This window comes from Acipenser ruthenus, chromosome 1 (genome assembly GCF_902713425.1).
Source record: "Acipenser ruthenus chromosome 1, fAciRut3.2 maternal haplotype, whole genome shotgun sequence".
Classification (NCBI taxonomy): Eukaryota; Metazoa; Chordata; class Actinopteri; order Acipenseriformes; family Acipenseridae; genus Acipenser; species Acipenser ruthenus.
The window spans coordinates 40,679,285-40,701,271 of record NC_081189.1 but is presented as its reverse complement, the minus strand read 5'-3'; the positions used below and the strand labels follow the sequence as shown (position 1 = coordinate 40,701,271).

The 21,987-nt window shown below is 37.0% G+C and overlaps 1 protein-coding gene across 4 annotated transcripts; it reads right to left on the bottom strand.

Annotated features, from left to right (window-relative positions):
• Positions 1-345: 345 nt before the first annotated feature.
• LOC117421155 (Golgi membrane protein 1-like) lies at positions 346-13,023 on the bottom strand. Of its 4 annotated transcripts, none has more exons than XM_034035150.3 (10): positions 12,663-13,023; positions 11,171-11,316; positions 10,411-10,590; positions 8,810-8,864; positions 8,096-8,198; positions 7,324-7,444; positions 6,364-6,559; positions 5,322-5,663; positions 1,857-2,000; positions 346-1,243 (listed from the first exon to the last, which is right to left on the bottom strand). In XM_034035150.3, the coding sequence occupies exons 2-10, from the start codon at positions 11,297-11,299 to the stop codon at positions 1,155-1,157; spliced, it is 1,359 nt and encodes a 452-aa protein (XP_033891041.1). In that variant the 5' UTR covers positions 11,300-11,316; positions 12,663-13,023; the 3' UTR covers positions 346-1,154. The 4 variants fall into 4 exon arrangements, with proteins under 4 accessions (XP_033891041.1, XP_033891040.1, XP_033891043.1 ...); XM_034035149.3 differs by having other exon boundaries at positions 12,714-13,022; XM_034035152.3 differs by having other exon boundaries at positions 346-1,240; positions 12,714-13,021.
• Between the last annotated feature and the right edge of the window lie 8,964 nt (positions 13,024-21,987).

Genomic DNA, 21,987 nt, shown 5'->3' with positions numbered 1-21,987 from the left:
TGAGCACAATCCAGTCCTGGATTGAACACCCCCTGCTATTCAGTCCAGCAACACTCAAGCTAAGACTGTCAGTGCCCAATTATATGGTGGCAGGAAAGAGAGGGTAGTGAATTAACCTAGTGAGCCACCTAGCCGCTGGCTTTTTGTTTGTAACTGTTCAGTACCTTTCTGGTACTGTAAACACCCACCTAATCTGGAATATTATAACTTGACGAGTTTAATTTTATATTTAACCATTTTAACTGATTGTATACTATATTAAGCCAAATACAACACTCTTGTACTTAGAAATTTCAATTTCTACATCAATGCATAATGTACACATCACAAAAAAATATATAGGTCTTTATATTTTTTTAAAATAGCAGATTTTATATTCTAAGAAAAATGGCAAAGACAAATGAAACAACCAACCATTTCAACACCAATTAACTACAGATATATGCAGATCTAACAGGTTGGAAGAGTCTGATACTCTGAAAAAGTAAGGATTAAGACATAATTATTACGGTCTTCATATTAATAGCATTATTTACTGATTTACTGATTCCAAGGTCACATTAAGGCATTCACCCATAACTATGAAACAGTAATGCATAAGATACGTAGAAAAATTAAACATTCTTACACAGAAGTCACAAGTAGAAGGCTTAATCAATGTATTCACATTAGTGAAGCATTCTAAACTAAGTACATAAATTAAAATGTAAAACTTTTTATACATCCCTTAACGCATACAGAAGATCTCTTTAAAAATGTTTTAAAAAGTCATGTGGAATATACATTCTGCAGTGATACTGAATTAGACATTTGTAACAAACCAAATGGGAAACATGATTTGATCCAATCTCACCACTTTATGCCTTCCCTTGGGACCAACAACTCATGGCAATATTATTTTTGTAGCATGGCTTACATACAAAAATGTATATACATACTGCTGTGTACAAAGTGCAAAACAAATAAACAAAATCTCCAGTTTACTTCATAACCCTGTCTGATTTACATTGCGTTTCATAAAATCCATTTAGTTTTATCCTTTGCAACTTTGTTTACATTTTCTTTAAAATGTTGCTATAAAAAAGCCCTCGCAAATCCATGTTTGTATAAAACCTACCACAACCATTTGCGTGGACACTGCAACTAAATATTTTTTAATGCATTTGATATCCTTCAGTCTCCATCTCTTCGTCCTCATACTGCCCTTGGTCTAAATCCACCATTTTTTTCTGATCTGTGTCTGCTTAAATTAAAAACACAACATTGGTTAGAAAGGTATTGTGGTTGGCATTTGTTGAGTCACCAGTCAGGACATTTTTATTATTTAAATATTCCTCCATTCTTTTAGATCTATATTTTATGACATTTCTGTGAGATCACCTTCTGGTTGAATAATTCTACAGTTCCACTGACAATCTAATTATTAAAAAATGCACTGTAGCCAACTCAATTCAACTTGCATGTTTGAGAAGTCATGCAATTGCAAAGTCATTATATATATATATATATATATATATATATAGTAAGGTAATTTTCTACGTGTTTCACTTCAATTACAGATACATATTTAAGAAGTGTTGAAATTGTTGCTAAAATAAGCTGATCCCTTACTTGTTTTCTATTGTTTAATGCATTCCCCAGTGATGTGGGGAAAAATACACAGGATCACTGAAAGGATTAAGAAAACTCACAACAGGGTATGCATGATTGTGAATAGCATGCCTTGTGCTTAAACTTGTGCTAAAGTTCCTGAACTCATAAACATGAATCTAAAAGTTAAACAGGATGCAGTATAGTAAATGCATTCTGGGTAAGCGATACAAAAAAAAATAGCTCACAGCTTTTTTTTTTATTACCTGTGTTCTCTGAAAGTTCTGCCTGTTTGTCTGCCTCAAATTCTCCCACGTTGTCATCATCTCCATTGTAATCAGCTCCTTCACTGTACTTCTCCAGCTCAAGTCTAAGGTTACCGTCATTGATTTTGTTACCTATAACAGATTCTGAGGATATTGACAAAAGATAAATGGGCAGGCAGAGGATTAATAATGCAGTTTACTAACATTTAGAGGATCTAAAGGAGAAAAAAAATTACAAAAGTGCTTTTGCAATGCTTATTTTGGGAATGTGGAAACAGTTGCAAATTAACCTATAGCTAATGGCTAATGTTTATTTTCCCAGTTTGTTATATTGGAGAAGAAAATAGGTGTAAACTATTGAAGTAAAATTACAAGGTCTATGTTACAGAAAGTAAATCACCAAAAGAGGGTTTTGTTCTAAAAGTGTTATACTGCAGTACTTCCATTAGACTTCAAGACTAAAACATTAACAGACTCCTATTGTCTTTTCCCACTAGTGTCGCAGATCAATCCTAAAAAAAACCCACATTGCTCGGTTTTACCAGTTCAGACACCAGGAAGCAAATACACCCCACCCCCTCCAGATACCCTTGAGATCAAAATGCAAATAGGACTTCAGCCTAAATTAGCAATTCTCCTTGAAATATACAAATAGAAGCTCCTTGGGAACCAGCTACTCTAACAAACGTACTAGACCAAAATGTGTATTTTGATTGTTGGGTCAAATATCCGAATATTCGAACACATATTTATACATTTTTTTACATCTATTCAAAAGGCAAAGAATGTCTGTGTCCGCCAGAAACTGCCATATGATACAGATCATGCATGTCCCTCCAAAATGGCTCCCGTTTTCCAACACCGGCCCAACTTGCAAAGGAAATGTGACGTTTTTCTTTTATGTTGTGTATTTTTTGTTGTGTGATGTAATAAAACAGTGAGAAAATATTGTCGTTGTTTTGTTTTCTTTGTACAACACCCCGTTTTCTACATGTATCTTATCTAAAGTTATTTATCCAAGGTATAAAGTAATTGTATTACTTTATGAAAAGGAGTCTATGGCCACTTTGTTTATTGCAAATACAGTACAACCGTCATTGTCGTGTGTAGTTTATATACCGTTTTTACCTGAAATAGTTTTTTTTATCATTATTTATAACTGTAAACTACTGTATGGCATTCTGTTTTTGTAGTTAATTCACTAGTTTAAAAGTAAGGACACAAGCTATTATTAGGACACGTTGCTTACAATGGCTTTCATTACATTTACGAATCTTGAACCGATACCCGAACATGAGAATTCCATGTTCGTCCCAGCACTAATATTTTGGATCATTGGTTCTCCTTCTTTCTTGAAAATGCACTAAATGAGGAACGGTCTTGTATTCTGTGACCCTGAATTGGAGGTTTCTCATAATCCTTGCATGTGACCTGGTGATCTGACCTTACGTGCCTTTCAAATATCCAAACACAAAATGTTACAGAATGGTGTAATAGTGTTCATAGATAGATAGATAGATAGATAGAGAGAGGAGAGAGAGAGAGAGAAAGAGGGGTGGGCTTTAGTGAGTTACAGGAAAATAATTTCATCCAGGGTTTCTATGACATCATAAATTACGAGACTGAAGGTCAAGTAATATATAAACTGAGATTGATTTGTTTTCCTAGAACTCTATGAAGAGGCCCATCTATTATTTTTTATAATACATGGATACCCTTGTGATGCTAATATTAAAGAAGACGAGGGTCAGCAGTACAGTTTGGGTTTTTTTGTTTTATATATATATATATATATATATATATATATATATATACACACAGACGTGCTCAAATTTGTTGGTACCCTTACAGCTCACTGAAATAATGCTTCATTCCTCCTGAAAAGTGATGAAATTAAAAGCTATTTTATCATGTATACTTGCATGCCTTTGGTATGTCATAGAATAAAGCAAAGAAGCTGTGAAGAGAGATGAATTATTGCTTATTCTACAAAGATATTCTAAAATGGCCTGGACACATTTGTTGGTACCCCTTAGAAAAGATAATAAATAATTGGATTATAGTGATATTTCAAACTAATTAGTATCACACATGTCTCCATGTGCCTTGAATCTGTGCAGGACACAATGAAATCTCAAGACTATCAAGGCATTCTGGAGCGAAACGTACTGCCCAGTGTCAGAAAGCTCTGTCTCAGTCGCAGGTCATGGGTCCTCCAACAGGATAATGACCCAAAACACACAGCTAAAAGCACCCAAGAATGGATAAGAACAAAACATTCGACTATTCTGAAGTGGCCTTCTACGAGTCCTGATCTGAATCCTATCGAACATCTATGGAAAGAGCTGAAACTTGCAGTCTGGAGAAGGCACCCATCAAACCTGAGACAGCTGGAGCAGTTTGCTCAGGAAGAGTGGGCCAAACTACCTGTTAACAGGTGCAGAAGTCTCATTGAGAGCTACAGAAAACGTTTAATTGCAGTGATTGCCTCTAAAGGTTGTGCAACAAAATATTAGGTTCGCGGTCCCATCATTTTTGTCCATGCCATTTTCATTATTTACGTTTTCCGTTTTCTTATTTACAATATTATGTTGAATAAAAAATCAAAAGCAAAGTCTGATTTCTATTAAATATGGAATAAACAGTGGTGGATGCCAATTACTTTTGTCAGTTTCAAGTTATTTCAGAGAAAATTGTGCATTCTTCGTTTTTTGTGGAGGGGTACCAACAAATTTGAGCACGTCTGTGTGTAATATATTATATTGTTGATGTTTTTTTTACTCATTTCCTTAAAATGAATGTCCATATTTTTTTCTTTAAACCAGTCTTTAAATACACAGCCTATGCTATAGTTTTTTTTTTTGTGTTTTTTCAATCTTTGTTTTGTTCTATTTCATTTAGCTGTTCCTCATCTACTGTTATGTGTCTACTCTTCATATAGATATAAACAGTTGCTATATCTATTGATTGATTTTATATATATATATATATATATATATATATATATATATATATATATATATATATATATATATATATATATATATAAAATCGATAGAAAGATAGATAGGATAGTTATACCCTTATTTTTTGTTAATTGTTTATTTTTAATCCCATATTAAAATTCTGTTTTCAGACAAAATAATATTTTTACATGCAAATATTTTCTTTATGGAATGTTCACCAAACCCTATACAGTATATGAGTGTTCCACATCTTCACCTTGCCAGGGGAGCCAGAAAACAACTTCTATAGCCTGTTACAGTACAGTTACATACAAATAAACACCAAAATAGAATGTGTAATAGTGACAATAAAAAAATATTTGTAGTTCACTTTGATGAACCTTGAAATGTCATTATTACTTATAATAGTGTATTCTGAAGAAACTAAAACACACATTGTACACACACACACACACACACACACACACACACAAGGACAAAAAGAGTTTCATTGACTGACCGTCAGGGTGGTCTCGGTTCGGTGAGTCATCAAAGATCTCCAATCCATTGCGAGTAAGTTCTTCTTCCTCCTCCTCTTCTGTGACATTGACCTTATCAATGCCCTTCTCAGGGTCTTGGGCCTCATTCTTTATCATGCTCTTTGTCAGCACCTCCACTTCACCTCCATTCTTTTCTTCTTCAGCCTCCTGCAACACTACATCCTCCACTTCACCTCCATTCTTTTCTTTTTCAGCCTCCTGCAGCACCACATCCTTCACTGCTGGAGTCTCAGAGCCTTTCAGCTTTGACTGGTCTTCCTCAGTTTGAGCTTTTTCGAGTGTCACCAGTGGCTGAGCTTCACCTTACAGTTCAACCAGGAAATATATTCAGTTAATGCTGTACTCTCTTCTACAGTGGTTGAAGGTGAAAGGGAAGGGCTTGTTGGGTCTTTTGGGGGTGTTATCTGCTCCGTTATTAAATCATATTTTGTCATATACTTGTACTTGCTAGAACCAAAGTCACTGTATTTTTACCTTGCTCTTAATTGTACTATTACTTGTACTGTGATTCTTGAAATGTTTTTTTGCTTACGACTGTAAGTCGCCCTGGATAAGGGCGTCTGCTAAGAAATAAATAACAATAATAAATACTGACAGTCCTAAAAATACTAATTACCGGCTGACTGCTTGCGAAGCAGTCCGCTATCTAGCAGGTAATGCCTGCTGTTGGGTATCACTGCTTATTTGTACAAGTACCATCATACTGTTCTATTGTACACAATACAATATTAACTATTATTGTTACTCAATCAATTTAGACAACACCTCTAGGGGCAATGGTATCTTATTCATGCTTTTTATTATTTGGGCCACAAACTAACTTGCAATTCCTTGTTTAAAAATGCATACATTTAATATGAGCCTTGAGATTTAAATAGATAATACTATATTTGTTTCTAACAGAAGAAAGGAGGTTTTGAAAACAAACCAAATGTAAAATAAAGTTAAAAAATAATCACAGAAAACACAGCCATAGTGTAGTGGCCACATTAATTGTCTTACCCGTGTCTTTTGGAATCTCATTGGTTTCCAGTTCAGTGTTTTTTTCTTTTTGAGTTGCCATTTCTTTTTTTTGGTCATTAGCAGACTGGCTGGGAACTTGATTGCTGGTTGCTAGTACCAGTTCATTTTTTACTGGGTCTTTATTTTCATCTACTTCCACTTTTCCTTTTTCTGCAGTAGAAACAGATAGTTTCATCTAGACAAAAAAGGAAATTTTAAGTTATGGTATTGACATGAACTCAAGTACATACAACCTGTGCGCGACTTAATCTTCCTCTGGTACTACAGAAGCACACTAAGGATTCAAAGGGTTTCCTGAGCAACAGCATTTAATAAAATACAAATTATACTTGAGATATTAATTTTACAAGAGGACTTAATTGAGCAATTTTAATTGCAAATAGTTTGGCAGTTAAATTAAAAGCTGCTCGAAATGAAATCACAGATGACATTAATATGTATACATATTCTGCTGATCTTATTTAAAAGGTTTAAAATATAAATTAAGATACAGATTTGCATATGTCTGCATATGTGCAGGCGACTGTGTGTGTTGCAGATAAAGGTTACATGAACAGCACCACATGATGGGAGACATCAAAGGACTTAAATACTGCAATAGCATCCCTTGAACTGCTATTGCAGTATTTAATCATCATCTTCCTAAAATGAATTAAAAAAAGCATTATGGTTGTTTCCTGAACTTATATAAACTCCAATCTAGTCTTTATAAATTGAAGAGTAAAATGTAGGGCTTTGAAAAAAAACAGTGGTAATAAAAAAAAGTCACTATTCACTACAAAAGAGTGCACCTCACTTACTGGAACAGTCTGTACACCATTAACGCTACAGAAACATCTGCATATTTCTGTAGGACATGCAGTAGCTGTTATTTCCTTGATAAAGTTTCACTGCAATTGCCCACCATCCTGACCCCTCTTAATTGCCCGGTTTCATTACCATTGTAGTTTTTGTATTACTGTCTGCAGTATCTGCCTTTTGCTGCATCCCTTCTGAGAGTGCCAAAAGCTTTTCTTCATATTGTTCCTTCAGTTCTGTAATCTGAGCATTGCACTGGGTCCTAAAAACAAACAGTAAAATATGTAGGCAGGTGTGAATAACCCACTGAATTACAAACTGTATTAACATGTTACTCAGCGACTGTGTCCGAGTCTCACGTCAATGTGTCTCCCTAGTAACCAGGAAATCGGTTACAAAAAAAAAAATGCAAAAACATATTATTCTCATAATAAACAATAATGTGAGACACGTGTAGTGAATACAGTATCCAACGTAAAGTTTACTAAATTACTTTGTGCTAAAAACTAATGCTACTTTGCTTGCAACTTTTTGCATCATGACCAGATAACTTATGGAAGATCGATTTCCAGGCCAAATAAATAAATATGAAAGAAAGAAAGAACAATTTCATATACATGAAAAAGTATCCAAGAAAATGCACCTAATAATTGTTACATAGACAGTGTTACAAAAGTAGGCAATTCTCTGAACTACAGTGGTGTGTTCATTTAGCTGTGTGAATGAACCAACTGAGTACAGTTTACAATGAAGTCCAGTGTGCACAGGAACCAGTGCTAAATAGTTTACTACTAAATAAGCGGAAAGGCAACTACACACTACTGTGATTCGCCTTCAATGTGGATTATGAAAACATCCCTGTGATCTACGCTGCTGTTGAGCAATAATATCTGCATCAGCTGTAGAAACTTACATATCGTATATCAACTTTTTCTGAAGGCTGCTCTGGTTTCTTTGACATTCCTGAAGCTCCTTCTGTAACTTCCCATAGTCCTTCAGCATATTATTATATTCATCTGTTTGAGAGCAGCAAAGGTTTATTACACTCTCTCAAAGAAGCCTTTCTATAAATACCTGCATTCCTCTTACACCACAAATATGCCTTGCATAGGTAGGTATACAAAACATTAGATAAGGTTACAGACTTACGCTACAGCCAACTTCTGGAGGTGCCCCAAATGTGTGTTCCACAGATTAGTTTCAGACAGACGCAGTTTGCCAGGACAGTCATAGCTGACCATACAGTGTACAAGATAGCAGCTGCCTGTATGTGCCAGTGCAGGCCAGTCCTCTTAAAGCTTTGTTTTTCCAATGAGGTCCTAAATGCTCATTTAAATTAATGTTTTGTAGCAGTATTCACAAGCCCAAAGCCTTAAGTGTTTTTTTTTTGTTTTGTTTTTTTTTTTTTATTATTTTCATCCTGTATATATTAAACTAAAATAACAACAACAATAATAATAATAATAATAATAATAATAATAATAATAATAATAATAATAATAATAAATAATAATAAATCTTAGGTCATGGTTAGTCATTCAGGTTAATGTGTCTGCATTGCAATATGTAATGTAACACTACTTTTTCACATTTACTGTACAATTCCAAGTTTCATTTTTGATCTTACCTTTCATTTTTTGAAGAGAAGCTGTATTTAAAGAAATGTTGAGTTGCAGTAATGCCTAAAATAAATAACATTAAAAAAAAAAACACAGACATACTTTTATACTTCATTCCAACCTTTTTGTAAGAGATTAAGAAGCAGTATTATTTAAAAGCCAAGTATCCTGGTTCTGTAATCATTTTGGACCAACAACTTATCTCTCATTACAATGCAGGACTATCTCCTGATTCCAAAAATTTTATAATAAATTATAAAAAAAGATTGTTCAGGTAGTCAGTCATAGAAAAACAACCCATGCAGCTTAACTCTTATTATCCACCTTCTGGGGATGCATATCAGCAGAGAAGGCGAAATAGTGGAGGCGATTCATATAATAAGTAGAAGAAACCTAAAAAATCTGATCTGACAAAACTAGCAAAGGTTCAAAGGTTTACTGCAAAATCCGCCTACTGCGGTGTGCAGACTACATGGACAATCAAAAAGGGAGTGTACTTTGCCTCTTCTAGGCGTTGCTGTATCATAAAAGATCCAAGCATTTTACTTTCACAGAACTGTTCTGTAATTTACCCACTCAAAATGGTCACATGTTCCATACAGTTTGACATTGCAACATACGAGAACATAAGAGAGCTGACAATAAACGTACAGTATTTTCCCCACTGCAACTGCTACTGCAGTTTGAAATATTTAATTTAGGAAAAGATCAAATCAATTAAAGCACATGTCTTCACAAACTATGTCTGGCATGGATTAATTATTAATACATTTATGAAATTCCAGTAATGAAAACTGAATTCAACATACAAAAATGACATTACTGCCAACTCAGATAAACAAACAGATTGTTTGTGTACAGAATTCAATACCGCACAGAGACTCAAGTTAAATTGCACTAATGTGCTTTTTAATAAACAAATACACAGAAACAGAACAGAAAAAAACACTAACAAAATAAAAGGCACAAGGGCCAAAACAGAAGGTCTTTCAAAAAACTCACGATAATAAATAAACCACACAGCATGGAACAATGAACATAGAACACACCCCTGCACTACTATCACCAACATCAACTCTAACCCTTTCCAATTACCACCCGTGAATACCTATTCTATACACCTGTGACTGGAACCGAATTAATCACTTAATCATATATTCCCCACACCAACACACACACATGCACTGGCAGGGCTTTCACCCTGCAACACTTCTAAAAAATGCATTTATGTTTTTTTTTTATATTGTAATACAGTGTTTAATGCTTTCTTATACTGTACTGTTTTAAAAAATAAAATAGTACAATTCTTTGATGAATATAAACATGTAAGAACTGAACGATGGATGCACTTCTGCATATCAGGACGGTGCTTGGTGCTGGGGGTCTGGGCATGCTCACATAATTTCATAATTCATGATCAATAGAACAGCTCAGGTATTGTGGTACTACAGCAAGCAATACCCTAGCATTATACTTTTAAAGCTTCCATCATTCAAAGAAAAAAAAAAGAATCAAATACAGTACACCAGTGTAGCAGAACGTCCAGGAGAATGCCCTACAGTACACCTTTCACTAGCAGACAATTCATACATTTCTGGTGGTGCCATACCTTGTCATCCTTCCAGGATTTGTAAGCATTCTCCAGCTGCACTTCATGCAGAGACTCTATTCTGTTGATCTGCTCTTTCTGCTTCTCCAGCTGCCCGTGGAACTCATTCTTCTTCAGTTCAACAGCACCTCTCTCTGCCGCTGCTCGCCGCACCTTTGCTTCCAGTTCATATACCCGAGTCTGAAACACAAATTGGCAGAAACATGGCTCTGAAATAAAGCTGTCCCACAGTCATGTTCAATTTACTTCTACAATCTAATTACTTGGTGTGTCTGTCTCCAGAGGCAAAAGGAATTGTCTTTTTTGTTACACAGATAGCATGTTAGCATGGGCAGCAGTGTGGAGTAGAGGTTAGGGCTCTGGACTCTTGACCAGAGGGTTGTGCATTCAATCCCCGGTAGAGGACACTGCTGCTGTACCCTTGAGCAAGGTACTTTACCTAGATTGCTCCAGTAAAAACCCAACTGTATAAATGGGTAATGTATGTAAAAATAATGTGATATCTTGTAACAATTGTAAGTTGCCCTGGATAAGGGCATCTGCTAAGAAATAAATAATAATAATGTTACTGAAAACCCTGATACTGTATTTAAAACAGAGAAGGGAAAGGTAAAAAAAAAATAACAAAAGAAAACATCTTCAATATTTTAACTGTAAAAGGCAAGAGAGTTTAATGATTAAATCTTCCCACAAGTACCACCAAATATTAAGGAATAATGTATTGTACCAAACTGGGAACATCATAAAATGTAAATGTTACCTGAAGTTCAATGTTTCGAGAGTTAGAAATCCAGTAGTTTAAACCCAAAACAACCAGACTGGCGATTAAAGCACCAATTAGGATTGGAGGAGAACGCCCCCCTCGACGACTATTTCCCAGGCCAACCATCCCAAATAAATATTAACCTGAAAACAAAAAGAAAAGTGGTTTACTCATCTTTATCTGAAGGAACTATTAAAAGATAAACAGGGGACCAATGGCTTCAATGCGAGGGAAATAATAATAAACTTAACTAAATTTAATGTGATGCCATTACTCTCGGATACAATCCATTTGATACAAAGGCATTTCAGACTGATGTATCACATTAATTCATGGATGAAGGCTATATTTGCACCCCGAGCCTTTCGGGAAAAAAAGGCATAATACCACAGTAGTGATGTCAAAATGTGATATACTTGAATTATGTCCCATTCGAGTCCTCCAGACCATCACTTTCAATTCAAACACAAAATGTCTCGTTTTCAATCGCTCGACAACACCCACAGTACAGAAATGTTAATCAATGATCAACAAAATGAGAATACATAAAAAGAAATGATGCAAAGCTGGTACATTCGTATCTCAGGGAAACTGGAGAGGAACGAGAAATTAAAACAAGGTAAAAGTAAAGGGCAATCATCCAAATAAAGCTGAAGCACTAACGGATAACGACATAGAACATCTGTACAACACTACGTTTTAAAAAACCCAACTGTACCTATAATATATATATATAATCTGCTACAGCTGGTTGTAGTATCCACTTGACCATTAACAGAAACCGGTACGGCAGCACAAGTAGATCCTTTAAATTTTGAACAGTTCAATACAGTGAAATACTCGGCATCTCATTAAAACCAATCTTTATTGATAGCCATTTGTTTTAAAAAGTGTCAATCAACACGTTTCGACACATCACTGTCTTCACCAGGTTACAAACAATCAATGTTAGCAACACCACGATTCATTGTGTTATATATTATTTGTCAAATTGCAATTTCATTACAAAACATTACATTACTAGGCGTTATTTTAACAGCCTCTCCCCTTAGAGATAAATCCAATTACTGTAATTTTCAAGCACGAGTAAATAATAGACAACATACATAGCCATACATTGAAATAGCGTTAAAATAAAACTGAAATAAAACTGGCGGTCTTTGTATTGTATTTGAGAGCAAGGCTCTAAGTTTAAATGAGGTAAAACGCCATAAAAAAATAAATCACTGAACTGACTGAAACGACTTGACTATTGAGTCAGCTGACGTAACGAGTACAAGCAGGCTTTACCGAGAATTAAAATAAATAAATAAATAAATAAATAAATAAATAAATAAATAAATGTCATAACAACAAATTAAACTGCTAAAATAAATTAAACCATAGTTGTTTAATTATGGCAAGCTGGAAAATATACTAGGTCACTCACAAACAAAACATTTCTGCAAACAACGAGAATACACTACAAACCCGATACACCACCACTTACTTTAGGTTGATTATTATACTTTTTTGTCCCTATTTTTTTTCCTGCACCTACCTACGTGTTATGATTACCAAATTCAAGGACAAAAACACTGATGTCCCAAAGCCCAGCTGTAATTAAAAAAAAAAAAAAAAAACAGGAAGTCAGTGGCAAATACGGAAGTTGCTCTTGAGAAACCTGCTCCGTCCAAGTCAGTTCTATGAAGACACTACAGTTGACTGCCAACGGTACACAATTTGGGAATTTAATCCCACCCATTCTGGAGGTTACCGATTTTATTGAATTTTAGAAATTGCCATATGTTATCTCTGGATAGATTAAACACGCGTTTGCCATGAATATATAAAAGTTAAATCTGCCATTGCAATTTTTGGAATTAGCCCTTTACAAATTTGAAATAAATAAACTACCGGTGTAGTTTAGAAAGTAGTACATCGTCAGAATGTGGTACCTATACCATAACTTGTAATTGTTGTTTGATTTGGTTAATTGGCACTTCTGATAAGAAAATTGCCTGTTCAAGCTGGCCTTTTAGCCATTGATAGGGAACGGTAATTAAGGGTATAAGTGGGATATACATATGCTCTGTTCAGTGGGACAGTTCAGGCTTTAACACACAACCCAGTGCATTCTGGTAAACATAGTCCTGCTTCTCTTAAAGGAAAGGATGGTACCTGAGACAGGTAAAACATACCAGAATACATTGGGTTGTGAGTTGAAAAGCCTGAACGGTCCTGCTGAACACAGAGCTATATGGTCACCTTAGATATACACCTGTCTATATCCACCACTAAGTACAAAATAGTTGTATTGTGTAATATATGTTTGATATTCGCTTCAATTTTTATATAAAGTTATTTAAACTTATCCCTAACCCCTGGTGTCTTGTTTTGAGCTATCACTTCCACTGACATTGTTGTTCTGTTAACCAGACCTTACCTGGTTTATAAAGGTGGTGGCAGCAAATACGCTACCGAGGTTGTTCCAGTTGACAACCACCCCTGGGTAAATTAGGTAATTGCCTCTTAACAGCTTCAATTAACTACATTAGAACATGCTGGGAGTAAAAACCTGGACTTGGATTGGATCTCAAAGGCCAGAGTTGAGTACCACTGCAATAGAAGCTGTATCTTAAAGTGCAAGTCCAGGAGAAGCTCCCTGAGAGAAATAAACATATAAGGTCAACATTACAAGACAATATTAATTACAAAAATTAAAATCACGCTTGGATTTTAAAGTGGTTATAGCTAACAAAAAGAAAAAAACTGTGTTTGTACAATGTGCCAATGCTTGGCAATAGATATCTTTTTTTATTTCTAATATAGTTTAACACCATGTTACTTTAAGCTGTCTGTTAACCATTTCAGCAATCCTCCATCTTTTTGAAGTAATTTTTGGATGCCCATACTTTATGTAAGGTGTCTGTAGACCACAGAGGGTAAGAGACCAGTCAGTCTGCCAGGACTGAATGATTTTATAGCACTTATTTTGTTTATGAGAAAGTTCCTTTTTACATAGAGCAAGTGAAAATGTGTAACCTTGGACCCTTGCTTGTAAACTAAAATAAATAAAAATAACAATAAAAACCAAGAATAGGGTGATTTTACTTAATAACCTTTTATCTTTGTTTAAGGACATTATTAAAATGAGTAACAGTTTATTCACTCTGTTGGCCTTTGAATATGTTGTTGGTTGGTTAGTTTGAAGGATGAGTAGCCAAGGTTACATCAATATGGTTTGTTTATGTATGGGTATAATTAAGAAATGGAATAGAATGTCCAGTATGGTATTGAGGGCTGTTACAAAGTTTACTGGCAAGAAAATACTATTAGAACATAAGAACAAAAGAAAGTTTACAAACAAGAGGAGGCCATTCAGCACATCTTGCTCATTTGGTTGTTAGTAGCTTATTGATCCCAGAATCTCATCAAGCAGCCACTTGAAGGATCCCAGGGTGTCCGCTTCAACAACATTACTGGGGAGTTGGTTCCAGACCCTCACAATTCTCTGTGTAAAAAAGTGCCTCCTATTTTCTGATCTGAATGCCCCTTTATCTAATCTCCATTTGTGACCCCTGGTCCTTGTTTTTTTTTCAGGTCAAAAAAGTCCCCTGGGTCGACATTGTCTATACCTTTTAGGATTTTGAATGCTTGAATCAGATCACTGCGTAATCTTCTTTGTTCAAACGACATGCCTTTTAAAACCAGGATAATTCTGGTTGCTCTTCTTTGCACTCTTTCTAGAGCAGCAATATCCTTTTTGTAACGAGGTGACCATAACTGAACACAATATTCTAGGTGAGGTCTTACTAATGCATTGTAAAGTTTTAACATTACTTCCCTTGATTTAAATTCAACACTTTTCACAATATATCCAAGCATCTTGTTGGCCTTTTTTATAGCTTCCCCCACATTGTCTAGATGAAGACATTTCTGAGTCAACATAAACTCCTAGGTCTTCAATTTGTATGGAGTCCCCAACAATCATGACCTCCCTTCTTTTTGCTGCCTGGTCAGCACTGTTTATAGTTTCCTGGATGTTGTTCCTTTCGTTCTCTTGATGTTGGTTTTGATCATCTAAATTTTGAAGTGGCTCAAATTTGTTGGATGTTTGGATTTCTGGTGGTTGTATTTGACGAAGTTTCTTTTTTTCCCTGCTTCTGCCTATCTGAACCCAGCTGTTTCGACCCTCTTCTATCTCCCTAGTGGCTTTCAGTCTGCTAGGGGTGCAGACTTCCATGAATTGTGGGTGTGCCAGCTCCTCAAGCTCCTGTTGCTGTCTTATTTCCTGCAGCTCCATTTCTAGCATATGTCTGGACATGCTCAGCTGGTGTCAGGAGGAGAAGCTATACTTTTTTTTAAATAACCTCAACTCTGTGAACAAAAATCTGTATAAAAAAATGTATATACTATTCAGAAGTAATTCCTACAATACACTGTTTGAAATCACATACAGAATTTATTTTCAGAAATTAATTTGAAAGATGACCTTGAATTACTTTCACTGGCATAGGCTGCTCAATATGCTCTCTTTCTCTCAACCAATATCAGGAGTGGAAAATGATACCCTTAATCATAACTACATAGTGATTTCTTCTTTTTGCATTAAAAAAAAACAAAAACAGTTAATGAACTTGTATCTTGATACTTACCATTATACGATCAAATACATTTTAGTTTAATTTTAAATAGCCTCTCTCTGGGAATGAATGTATATATTAGTGAAGTTGTAATGGATTTTATGATCACTTCACATCTGTCCTGTGTCCCAACGCTGGCAGTGACGCTGGGCCCTTCGACGGTGGCGGATGGGTGAGGCACTCCAGCAGTGCCGATTTTATTTTATTTTATTTATTTGATTTGCTGTATAAAAATGTTACTTGGTTGAATAATTGTTGAAAAAATAAATTGTTCTGTTTTTAGAAAGTTTTTTTATTATTATTATTTTGCTGTACAACAACACTTACATACAATAGAAACATCTTAATCGCAAGCGTAAACTGCACTGTAGCCACCTGTAAATAAAACATGCAATATGCAACAATCACAGTACTGAGGAACAATGCTGTTTTCAATCCATACAGGACTCGTGCACTGCCGCTAAAGCCATAGTGTTGGCTCTTATGCAAGTGCAATAGAGGCATTAAACAGCAGATTTTTTGCACAATGTATCATAAATTAATTAAAAAAATAGGGGATGGGGTAAAAGCCGGAATGAGACGGAACAGCCCGGAACGGTACTTTAATTAATTCAATTGCTTTAAAAAACAGCATAGAAAGTTACACACACGTGAGGAGAATATTTTAACAATCAGAACCGATTGGGCTTACAGCTAACTTGGGTAAGTGCGCTTTTGGGAAAGATTAAGCTAAATATTTAAGATGTTTTGGGGAATGGATGAGTCAAACATGTAATTTAATAAGGTGCAGAGATTGTTGGATGCACCCATTCCCAAAACAAAAGACCAAGTTTGGTCGGTGCTGGGGCTTGCTGGTTGTTATAGGTGATTTGTCCCGACTTTGCCACCGTAGTGGTCCCCCTTACTGCCCTTACAGTATTGTCTGAGTCACGCCCCTGCATTAGTAAGTCCAGACTTCACAAAACCTTTTGTATTGCAGACCAATGCCTCAGAGGTCAGCTTGGGAGTGGTGTTGTCCCAGGAGAGAGGGGGGAAGGAGCATCGGGTACTGTACATCAGCTGTAAGATTCTGCCAAGGGAGACTCGGTAGACTGTGATTGAGAAGGAATGCCTTGCGGTTAAATTGGCAATGTCTTTGTTACTACTTTCTAGGATGACCCTTCATCTTGGTAACAGATCACACCGCCCTTAAATGGCTAAACACCATGAAAGATACTAACCCTAGAGTGAAACGCTGGTATATTCCCCTGCAACCCTTCAAATTAAACATCAGCCAGGTAAGCAACATGCAAATACAATTTATTTTCAAGAGGATGAGGGGGGCCGGTAGGTGACTATGGCTGCACTCTGTTTTAAGCAGGCATCCTGATAAGGGCAGCTTCACGGTTGCTCCAGGATTCACCTCATCAAGAACCACCGCTTTTACCAAGGGAGCACTGTGACCAAGGAGTGTAATCGTGACCGGTGGACAGCATTGTCGGCGCCAGCTCTTTCCCCTTCTGGCTCGTGACCCCTACCTATTGGAAGACGGCTTATTTTTCCCAACTTGTAAATACCTATACACTAGTTAAATGTTAACACCAAAAAACATGTGTGACTGTTTTGAACTTTACAAAAAAGATGTTTTATTCAGTTGATGGTGCTACCCCCCCCCCCCCCCCCTTACCACGCACACACCTGCAAGTGCAAAATTTAAAAAAATGTTTTCTGCAAATCCCAGTGTTGCTAAATATACAAAAATGTTTTCATTATTGAATATGTATCAAAACATAAATGCAGGTGAGTAATTTATTGTGATGCTGATCTGCCCAGAGAAGGGGGTTGTGTGAGGTTTTGAATTGAAGAAAGGCATGAAATATAATTGTGTACTTCTTTCTTTATTACAAATATAACCACACAATATCTGACATAAATGCAGTAGTTTAAATACACAGAGGGTGAGAAACAAAAGTACTAGATACACTTAGACATAATACATAAATATAATTGTTCTCTAAGCATTCTGATGTTCACTACAATCAATGTGACCACTGTGGTTGCATCTTATTCGCAAGAGTGTTGACATCAACATTCATGTTATTCACAGCTAACCTTAAAGCCTGATGCAAGTGGTCATCAGTCAATCTTGACCGGAATTTAGACTTGATTATTTTCATTGTTGAGAAAGTCTGTTCACAAAAACTGTTATCATGTCAGCAGCAAAGCTCTTTAATTGCAAATATGTTGTGGCTGGGAGAATGAAAGGTTTCATTTTCTTGCAGATCCTCTAGCTCCATCTGATAAATTGCAAGTGCCTCCTCAATGTCAGCTGTGAATGGGTTTTGCAAAAGTCCTTGAACTGTTCCTGGAATTCCCCCAGCAATTGTTTTAAAGCTTCAATGAGCCTGCCCTGTGGAAAGTCAGTAATGATTCCCTCATCACTCAAAACACGTTTCCAACTGGAAAGGTGTGAAAAGTTTCCTTCACTGACATGCTTGATCAAATTCTTCAGTTTTGTCTCAAATGCTTTCACGTCAGTGAACATTTCAGGCACTGTGCCGGGATTCAAGTACTAATTTCCCTTCCCCTGAAGTCTCACGTTCAGATAATTTAGACGTTCCGTTCCGTCCACGTGACAGGGTAGTCCCCGCCACTGCATATTACGATTTGTATTTTGTTTTTGTTGTATTATTATGAATTGTGTTTGGCAGGACGAGCCAGGTGCCGTCCACCATTATTTGTTATTATTTTAAAATACCTTGTGAGAATGTGTGACTGTCGGCTAGTAATTATTGAATTAGCTGACAGTCACGCATCTTTAGTAAACTCATACAGACTATGGCCAAGGGGTTAACAATATAATTAATAGCTAGTTAATCCCTCAGCCATAATATAAAAGACGTGCAGCTTTGGCTGCACAGGGTTAGTGTATTCAAGAGGCAGAACGAGTCAGGAGGTAAAGAACGTGAAACTAAAAAGCTTAAACAATTGCTACGTGTGCTGGGTCTGCAGCAGCAGAATACTTGTTTTGTTCTGTCTGTCTATTTGTTTGTTTTGAGCCTTTTGTTTGAAAAGTGTTTTGGTTTTATATTAATCTTTTATTTTGAATTAAACACAAAAGAGCAGCTGTACAGTGTTGTGGATTAATTTCCTGGTCTGACGTCACCACCAGCCATCCTGGTCACATGGTGTCCAGAAGTGGGATCAAGTAAAGCCTCCAGAGACGCAGGCCAGGAACAGTACTGTGGGTACATTTTTTAAAATTTGTTTGAGTTTTTGTGTAAGAAGAATGTAAAGGGGGAGCTGGAGTCAGGCTGGTCCTCTGCTACCTAGAGGCAGACATGAAGAGAACAACTGTCACGCATCTTTAGTAAACCCGTGCAGACTACAGCCGAGGGGTTAACGAGATAATTATATAAAAGACCTGCAGCTTTGGCTGCATGGGGTTAGTATGTTCAAGAGGCGGAATGAGCCGGGAGGTAAAGAAAGTGAAATTTAAAAAGCTTAAACATTTGCTATGCAGGGAGCTCCCGAGTGGTGCATCCGGTAAAGGCAGTCCACATGGAGTGCAGGATGTGCATGTGTCTGTCTTCGCCTCTCCCAAGTCAGCGCAGGGGTGGCAGCGGTGGGCCGGGTTGAAATAAAAATAAATGGGCATTTCAAATTCGGGAGAAAATCAGAAAAATAATTGCAGATTTCTGCACAGTCTGCTAAAAATGCTAAATCCCAAATCCATGCAGGATCAAAGAGTTCCACTTTCTGCTTTCCCTTTTCTGTGAGAAAATAACAGATCTCATTCTGCAGCTCAAAGAATTGTTTGAGAACCTACCCCAACTGAGCCACCTGACATCCATGTGATACATGATATCTCCATATTCTGCTTCAGTTTTGGCCAGAAACTGTTGAAAGTAGCGATGGTTCATGCCATGGCCCCCGGATGAAATTCACACTTGAAATAACCATGTTCGTGTCAGATTCTCACCGTAATACTTTGCTGCACAAAGATTGCTGGTGTATGATGCAGTGAAGTTGTATGGGAAGGTAAGCATTCCATTTTTGCATTTCAATGCTGATGCGTCCTATTATACCAGACTTGTTTCCTGTCATGATTCGTGTGCCATCCGTTGTTATGCTTTTCAGTTTCTCCCAGTTCTGTTGAAGCATGTTAATTGTTTCACACACTTTGAGTCTTCTCCTGTGGTTGTCCCCTTCAAACTCTGAAGCACACCAAGCTCCTCGGACACCTCAAAGAAATTGTCAATTCCTCGCACAAATATGAGAAGTTGGGCTGCATCCGACACATCATTGCAAATGAAAAGTATCTGAAGGTTTTGACCTTTTCTTTCAGTTTGCAAAGCAAATCCACCACATCTTCAATGCGTCTAGTAATAGTATGAGCAGACAGACTGTGGCAAGCTGTCCTGTGCAGTGACATCAGACCCGGAAGACAAACACAGTACTGCGAGTTAATTGAATGCACGGCTTGCACAGTTTAATAATACACAAAATAAAAAGGTTAAACAAACGAAAAACACTGTACACAAAACAAACCGGCACTTTGGCCAAAACAGACGGACACTAACAAACGGAATGAACACTAAACGATAGCAATTGTTATCTTTTAATTCTTAACTTTAATTCTCTCTCTCGCTCATTCTTTTTCCCTGAACACCCAACCCCGAGTGAGTGAAACGTGCATCTATATATTCGGTTGTGCCGGTATTCAATTACTAATTAATTATTCACTTGAATCCCAGCATGTGAACTAATTTGTGCAATCCCCGTGCTCACATACTATTACATACTTAATCTACATGTGGAGTGATTTTTCAATCCCTGTTGCACATTATATCCTGTACTGACTAACTCACGTCTTCAACCCTCTCTAGCTACATCAGGATAGGGAGATAGCAAAGAAGTCCAAGGATCCTCCGACTGAAGTGAGTCAGTCCGCGGGTAAGAACAGGGTCAGCTCTCCTCCCTAGAGCTGTCCTGAGTCACCGGTAAGTGTAGGTTGAGCTCCCTCTGCTGGAGTATATCCGCCACACAGGTAACTATCCAACAGACTCCCTCTGCTGGAGTAGTCCTGCAACTCAGGTAAGGACAAGACAGGCTCCCTCTGCTGAAGTAGTCCTGTAACACAGGTAAGTATTCGACCGGCTCCCTCTGCTGGAGTAGTCTTGTAGCACAGGTAAGAACAAGACAGGCTCCCTCTGCTGGAGTAGTCCTGTAACACAGGTAAGTATTAGACCGGCTCCCTCTGCTGGAGTAGTCCTGTAGCACAGGTAAGAACAAGACAGACTCCCTCTGCTGGAGTAGTCCTGTAACACAGGCAAGTACAAGGCAAGCTCCCTCTGCTGGAGTAGTTCTAGAACATGGGTAAGTACAAGACCAGCTCCCTCTGCTGGAGTAGTCCTGTAACACAGATAAGTAAAAGAATGGATCAGTTTTTAATGAAGACTTCCAGGAACACAATAGAGGTAACCCCAGACATCCAGAGAAGTGAACAAGGATAAAACAAGTTATATCCGGGCTGTGGAGAAAGTCGTCCGCAAAAGCAAATTGTATTTCTTCTAAAAGCCAGTGTCCATTTTCCCTGTATTCATCATATGCAAAGTATCTTGTGTCTGTGTTATGAATAAACAATGTCTTGCACTTCCAGTCTCACAAGTCAGTTCTTTCTGGTTATTATTTACTGTCTCTGCAACACGTAAATAACCAATACCTCTTTGGGTTATAAAGCATATAGCACAACACACTACGGTTGTGACGGCGCACAACCGCACAGCACAGAATACCGCGGTCTCTTTTAAATTGCTAAGGGGTACAATATCTTCAAGTCGCACCCCGACAACAGAAAATAAAAATAAACTTTAACAAACAAAAGGCTACCTCAACAAGAGGGAAAAGTCGCACTTTGTAGTAACTAAACGCCAAGTATATTTTAACACAAACAATAGCTTTACCTTGCGATCTCTTTCTTTTTGCTTTTTCTTCCAACACACTGGAGTTTACACGCTACTTCCCTGCAGGACAACCGGGCCGTGTTCCCCACACCTCTCCCTATGGCTCTGCCCTGCTCCTTTTTCTGGGTTGTGTAGTTTCTTCCTTAGCGCCGCCATTTCTTAAAGGCGACGCTATCCTTTCCTCACAATATATATATATATATATATATATATATATATATATATATATATATATATATATATA